The 24,763-nt window shown below is 38.0% G+C and overlaps 1 protein-coding gene across 3 annotated transcripts in view; it reads right to left on the minus strand.

Annotated features, from left to right (window-relative positions):
- Positions 1-24,763, minus strand: part of MSR1 (macrophage scavenger receptor 1) — an 83,945-nt gene that overhangs the window by 36,749 nt on the left and 22,433 nt on the right. For all 3 annotated transcript variants that reach the window (XM_070364113.1, XM_005887437.3, XM_005887438.3), the window contains exons 4-8: positions 22,094-22,503; positions 15,620-15,806; positions 12,032-12,112; positions 8,837-8,926; positions 2,036-2,089 (exon numbers count right to left, since the gene is read on the minus strand). In XM_070364113.1, the coding sequence (XP_070220214.1) occupies positions 2,036-2,089; positions 8,837-8,926; positions 12,032-12,112; positions 15,620-15,806; positions 22,094-22,503 (822 nt within the window). The remainder of the gene's footprint in view (positions 1-2,035; positions 2,090-8,836; positions 8,927-12,031; positions 12,113-15,619; positions 15,807-22,093; positions 22,504-24,763) is intronic.

Below are 24,763 nucleotides of genomic sequence, written 5' to 3' on the forward strand. Positions count from 1 at the left end.
AAAAAGTACCCTAAGTATTGCCGTGGCAGATGATTGGTATGCTAACTTAAAGAAGAAGACAGACTACTCTGTGTAGACGTTTCTGGATATGATTCCTTCTGTGTTTTTGAAACAGTATGGAATTACATACTCTTTACGGGAGGATACATGGAGAGGAATCTGGAGGCTATGCACACACATTTACACATGGAAATTCCTCTTAACACTTCTTCAAAGAAAGCAAGCACATAAACTTCAAAACAGCCATGAAAATACCTATAACTGAAAACATTTCTGAACACATCTGAAAACAAAAAATGTTCAAAGCATTTGAAAGCCTCAGGTAACAAAAGAAAGGGTGGGTGTTTGGTTAGACAGGCTGCAAAATAAAGGTTTCCCTTATTTGCCAAGCTTGGCCACAGTCAAGGTTAAGAAACTCAGAGAATGTCTTAAGAAAAGACAAGAAGGAGATAAAGAACCAAAGATGGAGAGTCCCATGAACAGAGGAACCTGGCAGGCTACAGTTCTTGGGGTCGCAAGAGTCAGACATGACTTAGTGACTAAACCACCACCAAAGGAAGAAATAAATTTTGAGATAAACATGCAGATAGAGAAGAATTACACAGGAGCTCAATGAAAATAAGTGGGTGATGGGGGAAAGGGGAAGAAATGGAATAAAAAGTAAACAGCTGATCAAAGTGACCACATCAAATAATAAATGGACACAAAGGAGACTTTTTCCTACAGTCCATGGGACTATCTTGGCAAGAATACCGGAGTGGGTTGCCATTTCCTTCTCCAGGGAATCTTCCTGATTCAGGGATCAAACCCACGTCTCCTGAATCTCCTGCATTGGCAGGCAGATTCTTTACCACTGAGCCACCTGAGAAGCCTTCAATACAATAACAACAACACTAATAATCACTGACTCACACTAAAGCACTTTGAGGATAAACAACACTTAGTATTGTTCAATTTAAGGGCACACACAGTTCAACAATGAAGCAATTACGGAAACGATTGTAGAAAGCATCATGTGGTTATACCACACTTAAATGGCTGGCATTCACAGTGGTGATCCTAAGTTGCCTAAATGTGTCATCCACACACACTATTAGGTTAAAATAATTATTTTTAATAAGACAGAAAAATTAGTACTGCAGTTTTAAAACAATAATTACAATGGAGAACTGCTAGATTTTTATGGTTCCATGAAAGGATTTGCCAAAATCTGTCTCAATCAGATTCCTGATGGGTACAGATCATGATCATCTCTGTGTGTATCCCCTATTTTCACAGCACACACACATATACACATTGCATGCAGTGCCTAGCGCGGATGCAGAGGAGCAACACATTGGTTTCTGAGAAGTCAAATGTGAATTCCCTTTCAAAATTTTTTCATTATATCTGGTAGGTTCAGACTAGACATACAAGTGTTGACTTATAAAGATAAGTCATCTAATATTTAGTTTTCAAGGTCCAATTTACAAATTCTCTACACTAGAATATAAAATCACCATTCCATTCACAGGGAGTCCTGTTGTGAAATTTATGCTATTGCAGTTTTGAAGGTCTGGGATATTGAATATTACTTGTCAAGTTTTTAACAAAACAAAACACAAAAAATCCCAGCTGTCACAGAATTAGTCTGTCAGGGTTCTTAGATTGTGCAAATTCCTATATGTAACATTTCAGTTATTTTGGTTAGTAGGTAAGGAGGCTGTAATTGTTTCTATTCATAAGCTTGATTTTCCTTCAGCAGATTGAAATTGGCTTGAAAATTGAGCAATTTTCTGTGTGAAATTTTTAGAACATTACGCTCATCACAAAAACTAAATACAAATGGGTAATGAGATTTAGAGTTGTGTAATTTAATCTATTTGCTTTATTCCAATTAGCACAGTTTACTTGTAGAAAACTGTGGCTGACTTTCAGAGCATCTATGGTCAACAATGAAGTTCTCAACCTCTACCTCAAGCGTAGCCCACCACTGTCACAAGCTTGTTTATTACAGAGCCACAGAGGAAAAAAAAACAAGAAATTATAAACTTACTTTGCATGCTTCCACTCCCTTTTTCTCCCTTCTGGCCTTTTTGTCCATTAAGTCCTTAAAAAAAAAAAAAGGGAAAAAAATTAATTTAGGCAATTCACAATGCTTGCCCTAAAAGGAGACAGAGCATGGTGAGGTCATCCAGAACATCAATGTATAACAACCTACAGATGCTCAGACATAATAATGCTGCTGATGATGATGGTGACGACGATAGCTATCATTTTAGAAGGCTATTATGAACTTGGCATTTTATGGGTAGGTCCTTTACATACATTATCTCAGATTCCTTACCAGCGCATTAAGTGTTCCATTTTCCTAAAGTAAGCAAAACTGAGGAGTAAGCAGTTTGTTTGGGGCGTGTGCTCCTTTTTGTCCTTTTTCTCTGTCTTCCTCCCTTCCCCAGAAAGTCTAGTGTCCACCATCTCATCCCAAACCTTGATTTTCCATTCCTTTACAATTTTTCTATCTTACTTTCTATTTCTTTTTTTGTGTGGAGCCTCTCAAAGACTGAGCTGTGAAAAGAACTGGGAGTACTGAGATCCTGACTACCTCTGTACTGGGGAAAGCTGGGAAGGTTTGAGGGGGTGTCTAAACCTCTAGGCTTCAAGAAATTTTGAGAAATTTTGGCTTTGTGAAATTTCATTCACATAGTTAGAGGTGTGGTACAAAAGGTATTCTAATAAGGTTTAGGGCTTCAGATACTTATGGAAACATTGCTAAGACCCTGCTCTTTGCTAATGGGTTGCTATTTAACCCATGGTTCCATTCGGAAAGGTAGATCCAGAGGATCAGTCCTTAGCACCAACAAGAGACTTCACGAGGGACAATCCCGTCCCATGAGAGGGGTGCTGCTCTCGCTTATTGATTCTCCTTCCAAGGGTCCTCAGTTGGCTGTCTTGCAAATAATAACCTTCCTGGTATAAATGCATGACTGAGCACAGTGCCATCCAGCTCTAAGTCAAAATCTTTATTAACATTCTTGATTTCCTCCAATAACACCAAGGACTGCTCTCTTTTCATCCAAGAACTCAGAAAGCAGAGTTCAAAAACTCATGAGCTTTGGAATAATAACAATCATTTTAAAATCTCTTGTGTTGAATTATTTTGCTTGGCCACTTATTAGGTATGTGGCTCAGAACAGGTCTTTAAACCTTTCTGAGCTAAAGTTTATTCTTCTTTCAAATGAAAAAAAACCAATACTTTCTATTGTAGAGTTGCCTGGGAAATTAGCAACCATGTTTATAAAAGGCCTTGCCCATAAGAGATGCATGTGAGAGATGGTAGCTCTCATTATTTGTTGTACAACATCACTTAGCTAGAATGGTCTCCATGATTTTATTCTCAGTGAATCAGAGAGGATATTTTCATTTCAGTTCACCTTTTTATGGTACAATTATTTTAAACTTTATTTTTCAGTTTTACTTTTTATTTTGGATTTTATTTTTTAACTGTTTTTTCCTCTAGTTTACTTTGCTTCATCTATGCTTTGTTTTTGAACACTTGTCCTTATTTGACTTTTTGAGAAGATTTTTTTTTGATCCCCAACTTACTACATTTAAAAAAATACAAAATAATGTGTGATTTTATTAAAAATTAAAATTTCATTAAAATTTTATTGTGAAGATTTCATGAAATACCAACCATTCTTTATCAGAGTATGATAAAGAGAAAGTCTCTAATTGTTTTACACCTATGAATACAATGTACATCATTAAATTCACTTTTTACTAATGATTCAGTCATTTCAGGTAATATTAAATTGACAAGAATCATTAATCTTGCACAAAGTACCCAAGACCATTTCTACTTTTTTTGGGGGGTGGATGGTAGGCTTTTATGAGATATAATAACAAAGTTTTAGACTTCCTCAAGAGAAAAAATCTAAGATATTAAACAAAAATTGGGGATAGGGGTTTAAAACGGTGTAACTGGTCAGTTCTAATTCTTTTCAGAGAAGATAATAAACAATCTTATCATTCTAGCACTATTTTCACAATTAGAAAATAGTTGTAAGATGATTCTTGGAAGTCTTTTCATACTGCAATTTGTCTTCAGTATTTGAACAACAGAACGGTTTAAACCAAAGATCTGAGCAAATGACCCACTTTTCTTCTTATAAATAAAAACGAATGTTTTATGTCATTTTAGCATGTTTCAGAGATTTCCTCACAGATGGCATTTGGAAATCTTTTTCACACCTGAACACATGAAAAACACCCTTTCTAGAGAACAGGGGCTCCTCTCTCCTTTATGAAGCAATGCCTTAGGGTAAAAGTGAGCCCAACAAATTTGTCAAAATCTGGAGTTAACCACCTCTTGTCAGATATGTCACTCTTTCATCAAAAATAAAGAACTAATATTTCTGACAATCACTGAAAAATAAGAAGTAGATGGTATGTAACGTACCGCCACTCTAAATTCTAAGATGAGAGGAGCTATTCTCACCGATATCATTATGACGCCGGGCATTTTCAGAGCCCCTGCCGCGAGCCAGGCTCTGGGTTCCCGTTTTCACACGCAGGCACACTCAGCTCAGCCAGTCTCTCCATGTCGATTCAGACGTGACAGCCTCCCTCCTCGGCCCCCTCCTGCTTCTTCCCATCTCCTAGATCCTTCCCCTTCCCCCCTCTTCCTAACGTGTCACAGTCTGTTTCGCCTTTCTTTCCTCTGTATCTTCAGCAACTCCTGTATTTCATCTGGCCATCAGCCTTTAAATAGTATTCAAATTACCCTCCAAAGAAAACACAAAATCAAAAGAAAGAACTGAGCTCCTCCTCTCCCTAGGAAGAGCCTGACCTCTCTACCCCCATCTACAGTCCCTGCCACCAGCTACCTCTGGGCCTTCCCTAATCTGGCTTCCACCCAACCCCACCAAAACTGCTCTCAATAAAGGCAACGTCCTCATAGCAAAAAATGCCAAGAGCTTTCTGTGGGCTGCATCTTACTTGACCGACTTGTGCAACTGTCTGCCTTTTCCACTTCACCTTGTCTGGGCTCTCCTCCTCACTTGGGCTCCTTTGCTGTTTCTGCTCTGTCTGTACTTCCGGAACCACTTCAGCCTTTATCCTAGGCCCCTTCTCTTCTCACTGCCTACCCAAGAACTACTATTAAAATAAATGATTATTAAAATTCATTGACCTCAGTGAACATTTAAATGAGACTGACTACAACTTTGTCTTTTTACATCTGGCTTCACCTCTGAGTTTCAAATCCATATATTCGACTATCTATAAATATCTCCATGAATAGCACAGAGAAAGTGTTTCATAATCGTTTGTCAAATAAATAAATGAATTTGTTATGGTCTATAGCTTTAGATACTCCTAAGAAAGACCATAACTCATTCTTAGAATCAGACTTTGAATGGATTCCAAGAGAAGTAAATTATTTACATTGCTGGAAAATCTAGTTCATTTAAACAAGTTCTATTCAGAGTCCTTTAGGGATTTTAAATATATGTAAGGTTACACATTAATTAAATCTTCCAAGCTCTCTTCAATAAACCTGTTGGGATAATAAATGCTCTATAAATCTGAGATGGATCAAGAAGAAAGTCTTCCCTTCTTCTGCTTATATGTTTATATTTTATCAGTTAAGGACTGTGTCTTCTTTACTTCTCATTCCCTTGTACCAAGCATTGTCCCTGTGTGTGTGTGTGTGTGTGTGTGTGTGTGTGTATTTATATATATGGGGTGGGGGATACTTAATACACATGGAAGAAAGAGGGCAGGGTGGGGAAGAAAAGGAGAGCAGGAGAGAAAATAGGAGAAAATAAATAGGATTGCTTTTTAAAAAACTTTTTTGCTTTGAAATCTGTTAATGCTTTGACATCACTCAGACAGTCCAGGCTGTCATTATTTAGAAGACGACAATTCATAGATTTTATTTCTAATTTTATTACTCTTTGGACTTTTGTATGGAAGGACTCATTTACAGTTTTAATCTAAAGTATAACTAAACTAGTACCAGGCACTGCTGCTCACATTTCTAGCAAATTTGAATCTTTTAATAAGGAAGGAATATCCTGAGAATATCTTTGGTCAAGGGATTTATTACCTCTGTACAGTTACTGTTTCTCCACATTTCTTTACTGGAAATGTGGTTCTCAAACTCTGATCCCTGGATCAGCATCATCACTATTACCTGGAAACTTGCGAAGAGTAAACATTCTTGGGGGAACCCAATTCTTAATCTACTGTATTATAAACTCTGGAGTTGGTGCCCAGGAGCCCAGGAAGTTGTTTTAACAGGGCCCTACAGGTGATTCCAATGCCTGCTGAAGCCTGAAAACCACAGACAAAAATGGTATACTATGCATCTTTAGGCCAGCTCCCATAGGACTTTCTTTAACACCTTGTCCTGCTGTATGGAATTAATCACTCCACTGCCTACTTCCACCGGAGAAGGCAATGGCACCCCACTCCAGTACTCTTGCCTGGAAAATCCCATGGATGGAGGAGCCTGGTGGGCTGCAGTCCATGGGGTTGCGAAGAGTCAGACACGACTGAGAGATTTCACTTTCACTTTTCACTTTCATGCATTGGAGGAGGAAATGGCAACCCACTCCAGTGTTCTTGCCTGGAGAATCCCAGGGACGGGAGAGCCTGGTGGGCTGCTGTCTATGGGGTTGCTCAGAGCCGGACATGACTGAAGCGATTTAGCAGCAGCAGCAGCAGCCTACTTCCACAGCATCCAGCTCCCATTACTTCTATTCTACTGTACAAATGTTTATTACTTACCACTTGGCAATATAGCTAATTGCTTCTGCATTTTTCTGCCCCTGCTCCCTTCTAAAATTTCTGTGCAAAGTTCACAATTCAGGCTTAGGCTACTGGCATAAGGAGTAGACATAGTATCATCGTGTATGCAAATTATAACGGGCCCAAGCATGTCGATTATTAAGTACTAATAAAACAACATCTGCTGGATCATCAAAAAAGCAAGAGAGTTCCAGAAAAACATCATTTCTGCTTTATTGACTATGCCAAAGCCTTTGACTGTGTGGATCACAATCAACTGTGGAAAATTCTGAGAGAGATGGGAATACCAGACCACCTGACCTGCCTCCTGAGAAACCTGTATGCAGGTCAGGAAGCAACAGTTAGAACTGGACATGGAACAACAGACTGGTTCCACATAGGAAAGGGAGTACGTCAAGGCTGTATATTGTCACCCTGCTTATTTAACTTATGTGCAAAGTACATCATCTGAAATGCGAGGCTGGAAGAAGCACAAGCTGGAATCAAGACTGCCAGAAGAAATATCAATAACCTCAGATATGCAGATGACACCACCCTTATGGCAGAAAGTGAAGAACTAAAGAGCCTCTTGATGAAAGTGAAAGAGGAAAGAGAAAAAGTTGGGTTAAAGCTCAACATTCAGAAAACTAAGATCATGGCATCCAGTCCCATCACTTCATGGCAAATAGGTGGGGAAACAGTGGAAACAGTGTCAGACCTTATTTTTCTGGGCTCCAACATCACTGCAGATGTTGATTGCAGCCATGAAATTAAAAGATGCTTACTCCTTTGGAAGGAAACTTATGACCAACTTAGATAGCATATTCAAAAGCAGAGACATTACTTTGTCAACAAAGGTCTGTCTAGTCAAGGCTATGGTTTTTCCAGTGGTCATGTATGGATGTGAGAGTTGACTATCGGAGAAGGCAATGGCACCCCACTCCAGTACTCTTGCCTGGAAAATCCCATGGACAGAGGAGCCTGGTAGGCTCCAGTCCATGAGGTCACTAAGAGTCAGACACCACTGAGCGACTTCACTTTCACTTTTCACTTTCGTGCATTGGAGAAGGAAATGGCAACCCACTCCAGTGTTCTTGCCTGGAGAATCCCAGGGACAGAGGAGGCTGGTGGGCTGCTGTCTATGGGGTTGCACAGAGTCGGACACGACTGAAGTGACTTAGCAGCAGCAGCAGCAGAGAGTTGACTATAAAGAAAGCTGAACACAGAAGAATTGATGCTTTTGAACTATGGTGTTGGAGAAGACTCTTGAGAGTCCCTTGGACTTCAAGGAGATTCAACCAGTCCACCCTAAAGGAGATCAGTCCTGGGTGTTCATTGGAGGGACTGATGTTGAAGCTGAAACTCCAATAATTTGGCCACCTGATGCGAAGAGCTGACTCATTTGAAAAGACCCTGATGCTGAGAAAGATTGAAGGCAGGAGGAAAAGGGGACGACAGAGGATGAGATGGTTGGATGGCATCACTGACTCAATGGACATGGGTTTGGGTAAACTCCGGGAGCTGGTGATGGACAGGGAGGTCTGGCATGCTGCAGTTCATGGGGTCGCAAGAGTTGGACACGACTGAGCCACTGAACTGAACTGATACAGTAGAAGGCAAATTATCTTACAAAGGATAGGATTTCAGGTCTACCTGTGTTTTGTTAATTATAACTTAAGAGGATTTGAAGGGTTTTGGTTAAAGGGGGGTTAATATTGTTTATTATTATTGGTTATTTGGTTAGTATTTTGCTTTTTTGTTTTCTTTGCCAGTCTCGCACTCTCTTTATTCTATGATAGATGGCGATTTACAGTGGTGTGAAGCTGATAGATCCTCTGTTGTGGTTTTATATTAAATTGTTTTCCTTTAGTAAACAGAAACCTTGCTCACATGGACAGAAATCAGTTTCAATATGTTTCAGATCACAAAATAAACTGCATGTAACTGCTACTGTTCATACCATGATGACCATTGTTTTTGTTATCTAAGAAGTTGAAAGGAATATCAATGATCTGGTGTTTATTTTCATGTTCTATAGAGAGAATATGCATTATCAGAATACCTGGCTTCCCGGTCTTCCCCATTGGTCCTGGGAATCCTCGAATTCCAGGTAAACCAGAGATCCCCCGATCACCTTTAAGACCTGGAGTACCTACACGGTAAATGAAGGGGGAAAAAAAAAACAGTAGTAATAATTCATTTTTCATAACAATTTGAGAAAATAATGAAGCAATCTAATTTCACTAATGGATATGAAAGAGGTGAGTCTCCAAGGTGGAGGAATAATGTCTTTCCTAAAATTTCATGTGTAGAAATCGATAGATAACATCAACAGTAAGTGGAAAAACATTAGTGCATACACAGCAGATATTCAACAGGTAACATCTTGTTAATAGAAATAAAAACACATGAGGAAACGAATCTTAGAGTTTTAATTAGGTTTATGTAGTCTAATCAGGTATCTTCAAATGGCAGGATTTTGCTGTGGCTGAAGTGATAACTTGGAAATGTAAGCTAAAAATTGGATTTTTAAGATTTGTCCCAGAGAAATCCCAACTCAAGCAATGGGAAATATCAAAGAATATTTATTAAAGAAAACTAGGTACAAGTAAAGGAATGTATTACTCTATCTTGCATGCTCTTGTTTATACCTACTCCACTGTAATCCCAAACAATAATGTAACTGTGTCTGTGCGTGTGTCTCCTAGGCACAGGGAAAGTATTCAGTAAAAACTTGGTAAAATAAATTTTAAAGTAAAAGGTCATAGGTCATTCTCCTTGACATGCTGCCAAGGAAACAGCACACTGAAATGATTTTGTATTATATTATTTGAGATAAAGCACAGTTTAACATAATATCCACCCCAGTACATAAGTAACAATTATAATATATTTGCTGTATTGATTATTTAAAAGTACTAACATAAATAATGGACTCCAATATCCTTGCCTGGGAAATGCCACAGATAGAGGCACTTGGCGGGCTACAGTCCATAGAGTTGCAAAGAGTTGGACACAACTTGGAAACTGAACATCAGGATAAACACTTATTTTTCTCAGACTTTCATATTGTGGTTGAGTGTCAAGCTGAGTTTAGTGGGCTTAACTGCATGTGTATGTGGGGTTTTAATAAACCTGCTTAAATCAGAAAGTAGAATAATCAAGACAGTCCATTATATACTTTTAAGCTCCTGATTCCAGTTCTACACATGAGGCAAATAGGCAATGTGGCAAAGAGCAAAACAGAATGCAGCAATTAGGTAGGAGAGATGCCTTATAACTTGAATATTTTTGCTGCAGTGCACCAAATCAAATGGTAACCTAATAATCTAAGAGTCAGTTTATAACTCCCACAGTGAAATCTGCCTCTCTTTAGCGGGGCCAGATAATGCTTGTTTGTATACAGGAGCAGCACCAATAGCCACAGACTAAAGCCTCAGGTAAAGAATCAAAGCAGCTTTGCAACAGTATCTGTTTACGGTATTAACAAAAACAGAAACTTTTAAATCCCTCTTTCTATTTCATACATCCATAGTTCCGAAACAGCTACAAAAGACGTTCCCAAGATGAAGCTTTGGATGCAAGTTTTAGCCCAGACTGAACTTTTATGGTTGAGTTATAAAGCTTTGACAATTGCAATTTGTAACGGAGGAGCTGACAGACCTTTGACAATAGCCACTCTGGCAGATAATATAACACTGGTTACTTCCCCTGCTCATGACATTAACATACCATTGCTAAGCTCTGCCAGGTGCTAGTCAAGTGGAAAGACTTTTTTGAATAAAGGATCTTACCTGGTATTACTTTCAAAGGCACAGCAACAATTCACTCTCTCTCTATATTTTTTTTCTTTAAAGGAATTTAAATTTTTTAAAAAAAAATGTACATGTTATATACCGGCTTTAAATGGCAACCCACTCCAGTATTCATGCCTGGAAAATCCCATGGACCAAGGAGTCTGGTGGGCTACAATCCATGGTGTCGCAAAGAGTTGGACACAACTGAGCGACTTCTGTGTGTGTGTGTTTAAGCTCTATGACATAAAGGGCAGGCTTGTGTCAAATTAGTGCTTTTCATTTTTAAAAACCGTTTTTCTGATGTAAGCTGGGCTGGTCAATACATTGATCAGAAAGAAGGACATTTTATATAATCAAAAGACAGAAAAATAAGATGAAATCCTTACTATTTAGGTATTTTGGGAGAGGGCAGAACAAACCATTTTAGTTGTAATTAGACTGTGCAATGTACTCCCCACCTTCAGCAATCATACAGGTATTTGATTTTGAACCATAAATAACATGGTGATCATGTTCTTGTTATTATCTTCTTTATTTTTTGAGAGCAGAAAAAGTTCATGATCTTTCTCTTTTTCTGTCTTCTATTATCTTCTTTCAAAATATTGCTTTCAAGATTACAAAATAGACTGAAGAAAGTAATTTGAAACATTTTGCTCCGAGTAAGATACAAAGAGTAACTGACAGCAAAGGTAAAATTCATCCGTATTCTAGTCAATATTTATATTGAAACTGCAGAGGTTTAGGAGAAGGCAATGGCACCCCCCTCCAGTACTCTTGCCAAAATCCCATGGACGGAGGAGCCTGGTGGGCTGCAGTCCATGGGGTCGCTAAGAGTCAGACACGACTGAGTGACTTCACTTTCACTTTTCACTTTCATGCATTGGAGAAGGAAATGGCACCCCACTCCAGTGTTCTTGCCTGGAGAATCCCAAGGATGGGGGAGCCTGATGGGCTGCCGTCTATGGGGTCGCACAGAGTCGGACACGACTGACACGACTTAGCATCAGCAGCAGCAGAGGTTTAAGCAGGTATGTTCAGTTAAGGACTATATAAGGAATATGATCCAATTTGCCTTTGACTCATTTTATTTATTTATTTTTTGTATCTTTAAAACCAGATAACGTGTAAATATAATCAATGTGAAGGTAGTTTTCATATTTTCCTTCACCTGTGACTTCAAACTAGTTCTGCCAAATACTGTTTTCGGTCAGTGATACAGACAGCCCTCCCTAGAATTAACGAACAACCTCATGTTGTTAACATTCTTCGAAAATAAAGAATCAGTGCTTACCATTCTGAACATAGAGGTGATGAGGTTACCTGAACACTTAATATGCCCACACACGCACGCACACACACCCCACAGAGAACCAATCAAATATGTCAACCCTCCTTCCTCATACATGGCTGTACACTACTCAGCTCTGTGGTACATAGTGGAGTAGTTACTATTACCATACCTATTAGACCTGGAAAGCCTGGTATACCATTTTGTCCAGGAGGGCCTCTATCTCCTTTTTCACCTGGAGGTCCAGGAGGACCTTTAAAAAAAATAAATGACAGTTACTAATCATAGTTTTAAAGCAAGGGTAAAATAAATTTGTCACCTGTCAAGACAGTTACATAGGTAAATCCAAAGCCTTTTGTTTGTTGCACAGTTATACAGAACGAATGAGACTGACCTTCCTGGATGGAAGCAGTGTAGCCAGCCACTGAGTACTACAAAGAGATAGCCCTAAACTAGACAGCCTGATTACAGATTAAGTACTTATGTGTGCTGAGCACTGTTCTGCGTTCTCAGATCCTGGTGGCAGAGAGAGACACTGAGTCAATGACAGGACAAGTCCACATTAGTACTGTGTACCTACTGGGAATGAAACCCAGCGCCCCTAAAACTGAGTTTCCTTGCCGAGTTTATGATTAACCTCTCTATCCAATATTTTATTCCCCTTGTCTTACCCATGCTCCCCTCAGGATTGAGCAGCATCAAAGAAAAGGGGGATCAAGAAGGATCTTTGGGACCTACCCAGCCCAAGGCTCTCCAGGTTCCCTTGTTTCTTGTTTGTAGAGAAAAGTCTTTAGTTTCCTAGGCCTTCCTGGAGCTCCAATGAGCAGGCACAAGCGGTTAACAATGAGACAAGTGAGGGGGTGCAGACAGAAAGCAGTAGTCCGGCAAGGTAGCTTCAAGTTCAGAGTCCTAGTTCTTCCCCAACAATATATGTAACAATCTGACACATGTCTGAGTTGATCTGCAGACACCAAGCTGCTCATGGAGGTGAAGGATGGTAACTATGTTCAGACCACTAGCACACGGAGATTCCCGATTCACAGGAACCAGAAGGTTGATGATTAAGTTTCCGGGAACATCTCCCTGTTACCTCACCACCAGGCAGATTTTACTATATTAAGTTAGATGTTCTGTGGAAAATGTCCAAGTAGAGTCATGTGTGGTACCGTCAAAGGAAACAGAAGTCCATACAAAGTAGATAACCAAAAACCATATTGTTGAAAATGATACCCTTGGGTATTTGTTAGAGAGATGCATGTCAGCACGAGGAGCAGTGGTCGAAAAGACTTGACTGAGGAGGTAGGATTGGAGTGGACTTTGAAGAATGGGTAGAATGAGAAGAAAGACTTCTGGGTAAGTGGGAGATATTGGGGAAAGACAGTAAAGTGAAACTGAGTAAAGGAATAACTTTTCGAGTATAATATTAAGTAGAATCCCAAGTTGGATATAGATGTTATAAAATAAGATGGAGGTTGCAGGGGAAATTTTGACTACTTGGCATGGCAATTATTAATACCACAGTGTCCCCCAGTACTGAGTCTGATCAACACTGATTAAGTCACTTAAATTTTCTGTGTCCAAGAAACAGATGGCACTATGTCCCTCTTCTTCACAGAGTGCCACAGGACAAGTATTAATCTCTAAAACATAGCAATGTTTTAAAATAAGCATTTTCAACTTCCATGGTTCAGCCACATACCCCAAGGACAATACACGGTCATAGTTGGCATCACTGGTTAAACAGTACTCGTTTACAAATTGTAATCAGGTGGGAAGATGTAAGACCTGAAAAATTCTTAGAAGGGACTACATAAATAGAGATAATGTGATGAGTAAGTATATTCTGTCCATTTTCTTTGCTTCTTTTGAAATACTTGCCCCTGCTTTTCTCCATTTTCCTGAACTGTTTCTGATTTTGCAGGGTCCAAATTGGGTTTTAGGACCTTCCTTCCCTGATAACTTAATTTTCCAAATATCCACAGCACATTTGCCATTTCAACGGCACATTTTCCATTTCCCTTCATATACACCACTGGGCTATAATGTTTTATTGCATTTTCATTACAATAATAACCCTACATATTATAGGAAGGGTGAAAGCCTAGACAAAATGAGGAAAATCTAATTCATAATTCTATCATCTTAAGAGAATAACCTCTAACATTTATCTTTTCTATTTATGTTGTATATTTTTTTGCCTCTTTGCTTTTTTAAAAATATAATCATCATGTAAATTACATACCACTGGGCATTAAGTAGCTGTAGTAACAACCAGCAAGTTCTCCTAAGCTATAGCTTAATGTTGGAAACATATACTTAGGTGTCCACAAGTGATGTCATGGTTCTATATCAGTGGGAATCCATGCATCTCCTATTCCTGCAGCAAGTACTTCTTCCCAACAAAGGGGTTTTAACCCCACAACTGTGAACATGGCTATAGGTCATTCATCTCTGCACAGTGACAACAGAGCAGGAAAGTAGGCCAGAAAGACTCAATTTGCAGCTTGAATTTTGCTGAGCAAATTGAAGGGAAGCAAATCTACAGTACTCCAGGGTGAATTTTGACAAAAGAGTGCATACGCAAAGACTTTGATTCAGTGATTAGGACCCTAAACCAAGATAGACATTTCAGGAAAAACTATACAGCATGAGACAAAAAACAAGGGACACAAACTAGCTGTGGACTCTTAGCCTCTGAGATTAAGAGTTTTCACCATTTCTTTAATAAATCAATATTCAAAAAACTAAGATCATGGAACCCAGTCCCATCACTTCATGGCAAACAGATGGGAAACAATGGAAACAGTGACAGACTTAATTTTCTTGGGCTCCAAAAATCACTGCAGATAGTGACTGCAGCCATGAAATTAAAAGACGCTTGCCCCTTGGAAGAAAAGCTATGACCAACCTAGACAGCATTTTAAAAAGCAGAGACATTAGTATGCCAACAAAGGCCCATCTAGTCAAAGCTATGGTTTTTCCAATAGTCATGTATGGATGTGAGAGTTGGACTATAAAGAAGGCTGAGAACCAAAGAATTGATGCTTTTGAACTGTGGTGTTGGAGAAGACTCTTTAGGGGCTCTTGGACTGCAAGGAGATCCAACCAATCCCTCCTAAAGGAAATCAGTCCTGAATATTCCTTGGAAGGACTGAGGCTGAAGCTGAAACTCCCAACACTTTGGCCACCTGATGAGAAGAACTCACTCATTGGAAAAAACCCTGATGCTGGGAAAGATTGAAGGAAGGAGAAGGGGATGACAGAGGATGAGATGATTGGATGACATCACCGACTTGATGGACATGAGTTTGAGTAAGCTCAGGGAGTTGGTGATAGACAGGGAAGCCTGGCGTGCTGCAGTCCATGGGGTCGCAAAGAGTCAGACACAACTGAGAGACTGAACTGAACTGAACTGATAGCCGATTAACAATGTTGTGATAGATTCAGTGAGGGTACTCAGCCACACATATACATGTATACATTCTCTCCCAAACTCCCCTCCATCCAAGCTGCCACATAACACTAAGCAGAGTTCCCTGTGCTATAAAGTAGGTCCCTATTGGTTATCAATTTTAAATATAGCAGAGGACAGTTATCTTAACACATCTTGAAAAGATCTCAAGACTCCTTCCTCTGGATATTTGTAATAAATATATGCTCCAAAACTGTTTGAAAACTGTAGAATTTCCAATACCAAATTTCTACATGTATCAGTACATCTTAGTATATCATTTTCTGGAGGAATGAGAAGATACATTACCTTGGAGTAAAGTGATATTTTTCAATGTCTGAGAATGTTCCCAATCCTTCAGCCTCAGATCATTAGTGATATTATTCAACAGTTTCATTTCCCCTTTTATTTCCTGTTCCAAATATACTTGTTTTTCATCTAGAGACTTAATTTCTGCTGATGCATTGTATATACGCTCCTCTAATTTACGCATCTCCTGTGAAACACAAGCCAACATCCGCAATTTCTGTTACATACACAATTATCAAATATATAAGTTTAAGAAGCCCTACGAGTCAGATTTTTTAAAAATGGATAATATTACAATAATATTATGGAATAAGAATATGGAAATTAGAGAATAACTTTAAAACAGTAATTCTTTGGCTTTGAAGCATTTCCTCTTTTAACTGAATGGCTTATTTCTACACTCTGCCAGAAAAAAAAAAAAAAGGTTAAATATATATATATATCTTAGACATGGTTCTATTCCTAAATATCTACATGTCAAAATGCTAAAACTAAAATCAAATTTGAAACTTGGCATATGGTTTTAAATTCATCTAAAGTTAAGCTCTTTATACTGTACTTGAGTAATTCCAATTCTATCAACTCAATAGATTTGTATATTAAATTGTTTTAGTACAATAGCAAAGCTTAATGTCACAACTCTCAGTGGTAATGACCATTAAGGATAGCTTTTCAGATTCGATAAAATCTCAACTAGCATATTAACAATATCTTATGTTCAGGTTTTTTGCCTCTGTATTTGAGATTTCATTATTTTATGTTTTCAAATGCACATATAGATTGTGGGCATTTATATACATGCACGCATAACTGAAAACTACCAACAAGAGGGATGGCATCATGTTCTGGATTATGACTTTATTTTTCACTCAATAATATATTAAGAATATTTACCTATTAAAATATTTAGAAACTGCTTTATTTTCTATAATTTAGTAGAATTATATTGTATGTTTCATAATTTGATTCCTATTGATAAAGAGTTTTGAGCTGCACATAAATAATGCTACAATGAACACAATTTTATATGTATCTGCATATTTATACAAGCACTTTTATAGGACAGTTTCCTGGAAGTGGATGTGATCAAAGGCACTAAATATAAACATTTTTGTTCTCCACTGCCCTACCACCTTATAAATACACAGGACCATTAAAAAAAAAATCTTACTTAATGTATCTGCTGCTGCTGCTGCTAAGTCGCTTCAGTTGTGTCCGACTCTGTGCGACCCCATAGACGGCGGCGCACCAGGCTTCCCCATCTCTGGGATTCTCCAGGGAAGAACACTGGAGTGGGTTGCCATTTCCTTCTCCAATGCATGAAAGTGAAAAGTGAAAGTGAAGTCGCTCAGTCGTGTCCGACTCTTCACGACCCCATGGTCTGTAGCCTACCAGGCTCCTCTGTCCATGGGATTTTCCAGGCAAGAGTACTGGAGTGGGGTGCCATTTTGCACTCAAACCCTGGGTATCATCAATGCATTTAATTTTTCAGAGTAAGAGTAGACATAATAAAATCTTGTTCAATTTGCTTTTCAAATTGTGATGAGGTTAAGTATCCAGTTGTAAAGTTTTTGACAATATATATATATTTTTATTACTTTTCCTTTCAAGTCATTTCCTGGGTTTTCCTTTGGGAGCTGGGCTTTCTCTTTCCAGGGTACCTAACCTTGTCATCTATCTTGGTAACATTTTCTATTTCTCTGTTCTACTTACCTTGTGTCCTCTGTGTTCATGGTATGATTTATACTTTTCTAATGACTTCTATGTTTAATTGCTGATAAATTCTCATTTCCCAATTGCACAAAGAAATAAATCAGTGGTGTACTGTTCCTTAATCCAGGTATGAAAAGAAAATTTCACCTCACTTGACTGGACTGGACAAGTTGAAGTGAGAGGGTCCAAAGTGTCAACTAAAACCTTTGGAAAGAAATGCAAGTGTACCCAGATTTGCCTGTACAAGAGCACGGCACTCAAATAGAGATACGTCAATTTTTACCACTCTGACTGTGCCTTCCCCCATCCAAAACCTTGTTTTAGATTAGGATGTCTCTACCCTCTGCTGCCTCCCTCCCCATTTAGTCTTTTCTGTACAATATGGTATATATATATACACGAAATAATGAACATGGATGTTTTATAGAGCATAAGAACATGATAAATATGCTTGACATCATTGATGTGGCTGCAGATTGCCCCAGCTGTCAGGATATCCACAGATATCCTGTGATATCCTGATATCCTGTTATCAGCTCCTGATATCCACAGAGAAAAGGTCAAGGGACTAGTTGGTGATTTTTGCTCCCTAAACCTTAGGAGTCACCCATGTTTTTCATACCTAAAGCTGAGGCTGCCTTTTCCCCCCTTCTTTGAAAACTCTATATAGCGCTCATATTAACCACACTTTACTTAAAACAGGTTTTATTGGGAGGAGAGAAAGTTCATTTGATATATCTTTAAAAGTCCTGTATAGCAAGGCTCTCCAGCTAACAGGATCTAATGCCTGATAATCTGAGGTGGAACTGATGCAATAATAATAGAAATAAAGTACACAATAAAAGTAAAAGTAAAGTGCACAATAAAAGAATCATCCTGAAACCAAATCCCACCACCCCCCATCTGAGGGAAAATCGTTTTTCCATGAAACCGTCCCTGGAGCCAAAAAGGCTGGGGATTGCTGCTCTACAGTAACTGCACACACTGCCCATCTACCACCAGCAGCTCTGCTAGAAACAAGCATTTAATTTTGCATTCTTACAGTCCTTTCTATGTAAAACAGAGATGATAAATCCCACCTCTCTCTTTTATTTAGTCAGTATTCTTCTTTCTTTTAAATTAATGCCTGGTCTGTCCTTGGTAAACATATGCTGGTATTACTTATAAGCCTTTTATTCAAACAATTACTGATTGAGGCATTTATTTAATTTACTTATTCCTGCATTGGGCTAAAGATTCAAAGATGAATCCAATTGTTTTAAGCAATGGGAACAAGACTGTAAATACTATTTTCAGTGAGCAAGCATACATGCACACACACATACACGCTAGCACTTACCTAGATTTCAAATCTCTACAAATGACTACTGTCTTACAAAAAAAGAGCTTTAAAAAAATTAACCTTGCAAGTTCCTCCTTTCCCTTGTACCTCCATCTCTAATGCTGGGACCGCTTCCAAAACGAAAGTGCAATCTATTCCAACTCAATGATCGATTATTACCAGATTCCAGCTGTTTCTATTATATATCATTTCCAGGCTCCCTGGTGGCTCAGAGGGTAAAGAATCTGCCTGCAATGTGGGAGGCCTCGGTTCAGTCCCTGGGTTGGGAAGATCCCCTGGAGAAGGGCATGGCGACCTACTCCAGTATTCTTGCCTGGAGAATCCCCATGGATAGAGGAGCCTGGAGGGCTACAGTCCATGGGGTCACAAAGAGCCAGACACGACTGAGCAACTAAATGCACACACATGTATCACTTCAAACATGTTCAGCACTTCTACTATCTTCCAAATGGTTTCCAATTTGGTTTTAACTCTTCATTTATGTGGGTTCATGAAAGTGATGAAAATGGAAGTCGCTCAGTCATGTCCAACTCTTTGTGATCCCATGAACTGAATTCTCCAGACCAGAATACTGGAGTGGGTAATCGTTCCCTTCTCCAGGGGATATTCCCAACCCAGGGATCAAACCTAGGTCTCCCGCTTTGCAGGTGGATTCTTTACCAGTTGAGCCAGTTCATAGATAATCTATAATCTCTGAGGACTTGGAGACATTACCAATATCAAGTAAATTCTTATTCTTTCATTGTGTCTGTCTTCATTTTCTTCTCACCCTGTCTCACTGCCCCTCTGATCTTCAGTTTAGTTCAGTTGCTCAGTCATACCCAACTACTTGTGACCCCATGAACTGCAGCATGCCAGGCTTCCCTGTCTATCACCAACTCCTGAGTGAGTAACACCATCCAACCATCTCATCCACTGTTGTCCCCTTCTCCTCCTGCCTTCAATCTGTCCCAGCATCAGGGTCTTTTCCAATGAGTTGGCTCTTCGCATCAGGTGGCCAAAGTATTGGAGCTTCAGCTTCAGCATCAGTCCTTCCAATGAATATTCAGGACTGATTTCCTTTAGAATGGACTGGTTGGATCTCCTTGCAGTCCAAGGAACTCTCAAGAGTCTTCTCCAACACCACCAGTTCAAAAGCAACAATTATTCAGTTCTCAGCTTTCTTTATGGTTCAACTCTCACATCCATGGAAAAATCATAGCTTTGACTAGATGGACCCTTGTTGGCAGAGTAATATCTCTGCTTTTTAATATGCTTTCTAGGTTGGCCATAGCTTTCCTTCCAAGGAGCAAGTGTCTTTTAATTTCATGGCTGAAGTCACCACCTACAGTGATTTTGGAACCCAAGAAAAGAAAGTCTGTCACTGTTTCCATTGTTTACCCATCTATTTGCCATGAAGTGATGGGACCACATGCCATGATGTTACTTTTCTGAATGTTGAGTTTTAAGCCAACTTTTTCACTCTCCTCTTTCACTTTCATCAAGAGGCTCTTTAGTTCCTCTTAGCTTTCTGCCATAAGGCTGGTGTAATCTGCATATTTTGTGGTTATTGGTATTTCTCCCAGCAATCTTAATTCCAGCTTGTGCTTCATCCAGCCCAGCATGTCTCATGATGTACTCTGCATATAAGTTAAATAAGCAGGGTGACAATATACAGCCTTGACGTACTCCTTTCCCTATTTGGAACCAGTCTGTTGTTCCATGTCCAATTCTAACTGTTGCTTCTTGACCTGCATACAGATTTCTCAGGAGGCAGGTAAGGTGGTCTGGTGTTCCCATCTCTTTAAGAATTTTCCACAGTTTGTTGTGATCCACACAGTCAGATTTTAGAGTAGTGAATCTTGTTTTCACACAAAGTAATATTTCTTCTCCTATCCTCTTTCCCTCATATTTAATCAGTTTCTATTCCCACAGCTGATATTTTATTTTCCTCTGTCTCAAGGTTCTCAGCCCTGTGGACAGTTTCTTCTTTGTGCACTCTTTCTAAGCCCTCCATAGCCTGAGTCATTGATATTCCAATAACATTTGTATATGTTTAGATACTTATTAACCATGGGGGACAGAGTAACAGTCAGTATTTGGAAGATGTGACAAGGATACAACACTGACTATCAAGGCTGACATTGGGATGAGGTTCACCAATGGTTTCTATATTTAAACAGCAATGTCATTGTCTTCTCAGTGATTGCATATTACAATAAATAAATATTAAAATGTGCTTTCTTAACCTGTTTAGTCTATTCTCTAGTCAATAATTTAATTGGTTTTCACGTGATGTTAAAACTTTAGAGGCTTCTCTTTGCTCTCTATAAGGGACATCTATTTACAAAAATCACCACTGCATAACACTGTATCTATATAGAAAACAACCTCATTAATTAAGACATGGTCTATTCAAGTAAAATATACTACGAAGATGGCAGCCTTACTGAGCTAATGGTGGAAAGTTTACACATTTCACATTATGATCTTAGGGCTTAGATACCATGTAATATGAAGATTAATTTTTTTCACACAAGTAATAAAGCTTTATCCATGAGCTTGTTTTTTTCACAAATGGAACAATTATAACTACCTAACAACAAAAAATAATCCAATTCTGAACTAAACAACTTGCTTCTTAATTTCCTTCTCTTCAATACAAAGTAACTCAGAGGGTTGTCCACAGAGTAGTTTAGAGCAAAGTTAAGAAAAATTATGACCCATGGGTCAAGTCTATTTTTGTAAAGAAAGACTTATTGGATCACATTTCCTAAGAGTTACATCTGGGCCTTTGCAAAAAAACTTTGGCTGGCAAGTGGTCTAGAAGATGTCTTGCTCTCTTGTGTTGATCCTGTGATGGTAAAAAGATGTTGATGCATTATTCAAACTCTAATTCTTTACTTAGAGTTATCTCTACACATAAAAATTTAGCAATTCTTCTTGTGAGTGACAAACTATTTTAAAATTTAGATTTTATAATTTACCCATGTAAATAAGGTTTTCATTCTTTTCATGATATTCTGGGTTTCTTTTAAAATTTGCAAAAACTGTGTCTATCTGTCCAAATATGCTAAGATAATCTATCAACTGTAATTGGTTTAGAGGATCTCAAGAGGCATTCTGAAAGTATTTATAAAATTAAAACATGCTAAGAGAGTCTATATTTGATGAAAAACAAACAAACTCCGCCTTCGGCTGGGAATTTGGAAGAGGCAGTAGGTAAATCCATTTGGAACTTTCTGGTGAGACTGCAAGAGAAATCAGGTAAGTAGAATGACGTTAAAACAGGTTTTGCCATAGCAAAACCAATACAATATTGTAAAGTTAAAACAAACAAACAGGTTTTGCAACTTTTTCTCTGCCCTGGACTATCTGAGGAGAAAGGTTACAGATGGATTCACTCCCAGCATACGACTTTCCAGTACAAAAACTCTTACCTCTTGTTGTTTAAATGCATTCTCTTGGACTCTGCCATTCAGTGTTTCAATACTGAACTGCAAATCAAGTACTGTGGTGTTCAGACCTACTAATGACTTGAAGATATCCCCTATGATATTCTCATGTTCCTGGATGGAGGAAAGTAAGGAATTTAGCTGGAAAAGAACATCATTAAATCTTTGATCAGTTGTTATGCTGAAATTTTGGAAATTCTTAGCATCTAGGAGATTGGCTTCATTATCTGAAAGATACTGGATTCTGCTTTCCATGTTGCTCATGCGTTCCATCACAGCTTCTCGAAATCTCATTTCATCTTCACTGCCATTTCCTTTGCCTTCTGGACTTGGAGATATATCTGCATTAACTGAGCCAACCGTGCAATTCTTCGTTTCCCATTTCAGGAGCTGAGCTGCATATTTAAGTAAAAATAAACAGAGTCATGCCCTGTATCCTTAAATGCATCCACCGTTCCATTCCACATCACTTCATCCCATTCTAACATTCTGAATGCTATCCTAAATCAGGTGTTTATTTTAAACATACAAAGTATGAACCAAGGTAGGCAGAGTGCTGAGAGGGAAACAGTCTCCTTTTCCCATTTTATATTAGAATTTATTCCACAGTTAAGTCATTCTTTCTGACTTGCTGCTTAGATCAATCTTCTAGGTCACTGCATTTAGCTATGAGAGCAAGAGTAAATGCTACACATTATGAAGTACACTGTATCCTTGTCCTCAGGTGTGCTGTTAGGATAAGATGAGATAATGCTTAACACAGCGTCTGAAGTAAACATGTTGAATATGTTAGCTATTATGAAGATTAATGATGATGTGACAAAAACAATATGTAGTAAAAGTAGAAATATTAGTGTTATCCATTGTATGAGTAAATTGTTGGCTCATCTTCCTTATGCTATCACTAAGCTACCAGAGAGTTATCACTTTCAGTTTCTGCAGATCTAATTTATTGTTGGTAGAGAAGGAAATTGGATAAAAAAGTTTTTTAACTTTAAAAAATACTGTTCTTTCAAGACTCCTCTTTACTTATTATAAAATATATACTTGTAGAGGAAAATTTAGAAAATATGAGTAATGAAAATAATTTACCATTAATCTCATGGTGCAGAATTAAGTGCTAACATTTTAGTATATGCATATCAGATTTCTGATTCCACTATCATATTATTATTATACAATCAAGAGCTTATATATAATTTGGAAACTAGCTTTCAATTTGCATCTATCATAAAGACCCTTGCATATTACTTAATATTGTTTTACAAAAGTAATTTGAATAACTACATTATTATTCTATGTGTGGTTCTGCCAGATTTAACAAAACCCCTATATTCAGTTTGCTTCTATTTCTACTAATATATTTAACCCTTTGATGAACCATCTTATGAGCAATTATTTCCTGAATATAAACATTCTATTAAATGGTGTTTGGGGCATAGAGAGCTGCTAATATATATTCCCAAATGGGCATATGTTCTCTAAACAAGCTAATTATCCTTCTGAAAGGATTTAGAGAAGTATGTTTATGGTTTCAAAAATGAGAAGTATAAATATTACTTTTGCAGATAAAATAATACATTAATTGAAACACCATGAAGAAAATGTTCAGCACCATTTTATTTCTAGTTAATGATGGTTAAGATTTTATTGTTTCATCTCTCTCTATATATATCGATATGATTTATACCTTTTATCTACATATATATCAGTCTCTTATCTATATTAATTTGAATATATAAGACTTTACATATTTGACCATTATTGAGCAGTAAAGAGTAACTTCATATGGTTTAAAAGTATATCTATATAAACAGCAATAACTGACCTGTCAATTTTCTTTAAAGTGATATGACAATAGTTATTAGCTTTACAGGTTTTGAGACTTAACTGAAGTAACACATGAAAAGCCCTGAATTCCACCCTGAGCTCAGGGTACCTGTTATACAAATGAGAGCGTGGTGTTTACATAGGAACAAGCTGCCCGATTCTGGAATCTAGTCCCACTCCTTAGTTACTAACTAGGTTACTCTGAGCAAGTTATATTTCTTCTTAATTAGGCTTCCCCAAAGACCTAAAAGTAATAACCGTCTTACAGTGGTGCTGAGAATGAATGAGATAAAGCATGTAAATCCCATAGCACACAGATGGCACATATGAAAACTACTCAAATTAAACTGCCTTATCTTTGAAAGTTATTATCTTAGTTACAGAGTCTTCGCCACTATCACTTAAAGAAGGTGTTTGATGATGGCTGTCATTGTAGCTCTTATTAAGCATTAAACTACATATTCAATTAAATCACAATTTTAAAAAATATATATTATTTGTTCCTAGTTATATTCTCTTTAAAATTAGCTTATTTGATTTAATAAAATATGTGGCTATATTTTGATATAATACACAACAGAGGCCATATTGAGTATACATTATTTTATTAATACTTTGGACAAAATAGTATATTTCTTAGTTGGATCTTGTAACATTTATTAAATTAAGTGTAGAGAACAAGTTTTGGATTGACAGCTTCATTTACGCATTTGCCAATTCCATGATTTATTTATTGAGTACCTACTGTATATAAAGCACTGCTCGAGCAACTCTGGGAATAGAAAACTGACTGGGAATGGAATTTGACTTTAACAATCAGAAACC

Source organism: Bos mutus, chromosome 27, assembly GCF_027580195.1.
Source record: "Bos mutus isolate GX-2022 chromosome 27, NWIPB_WYAK_1.1, whole genome shotgun sequence".
Classification (NCBI taxonomy): domain Eukaryota; kingdom Metazoa; phylum Chordata; class Mammalia; order Artiodactyla; family Bovidae; genus Bos; species Bos mutus.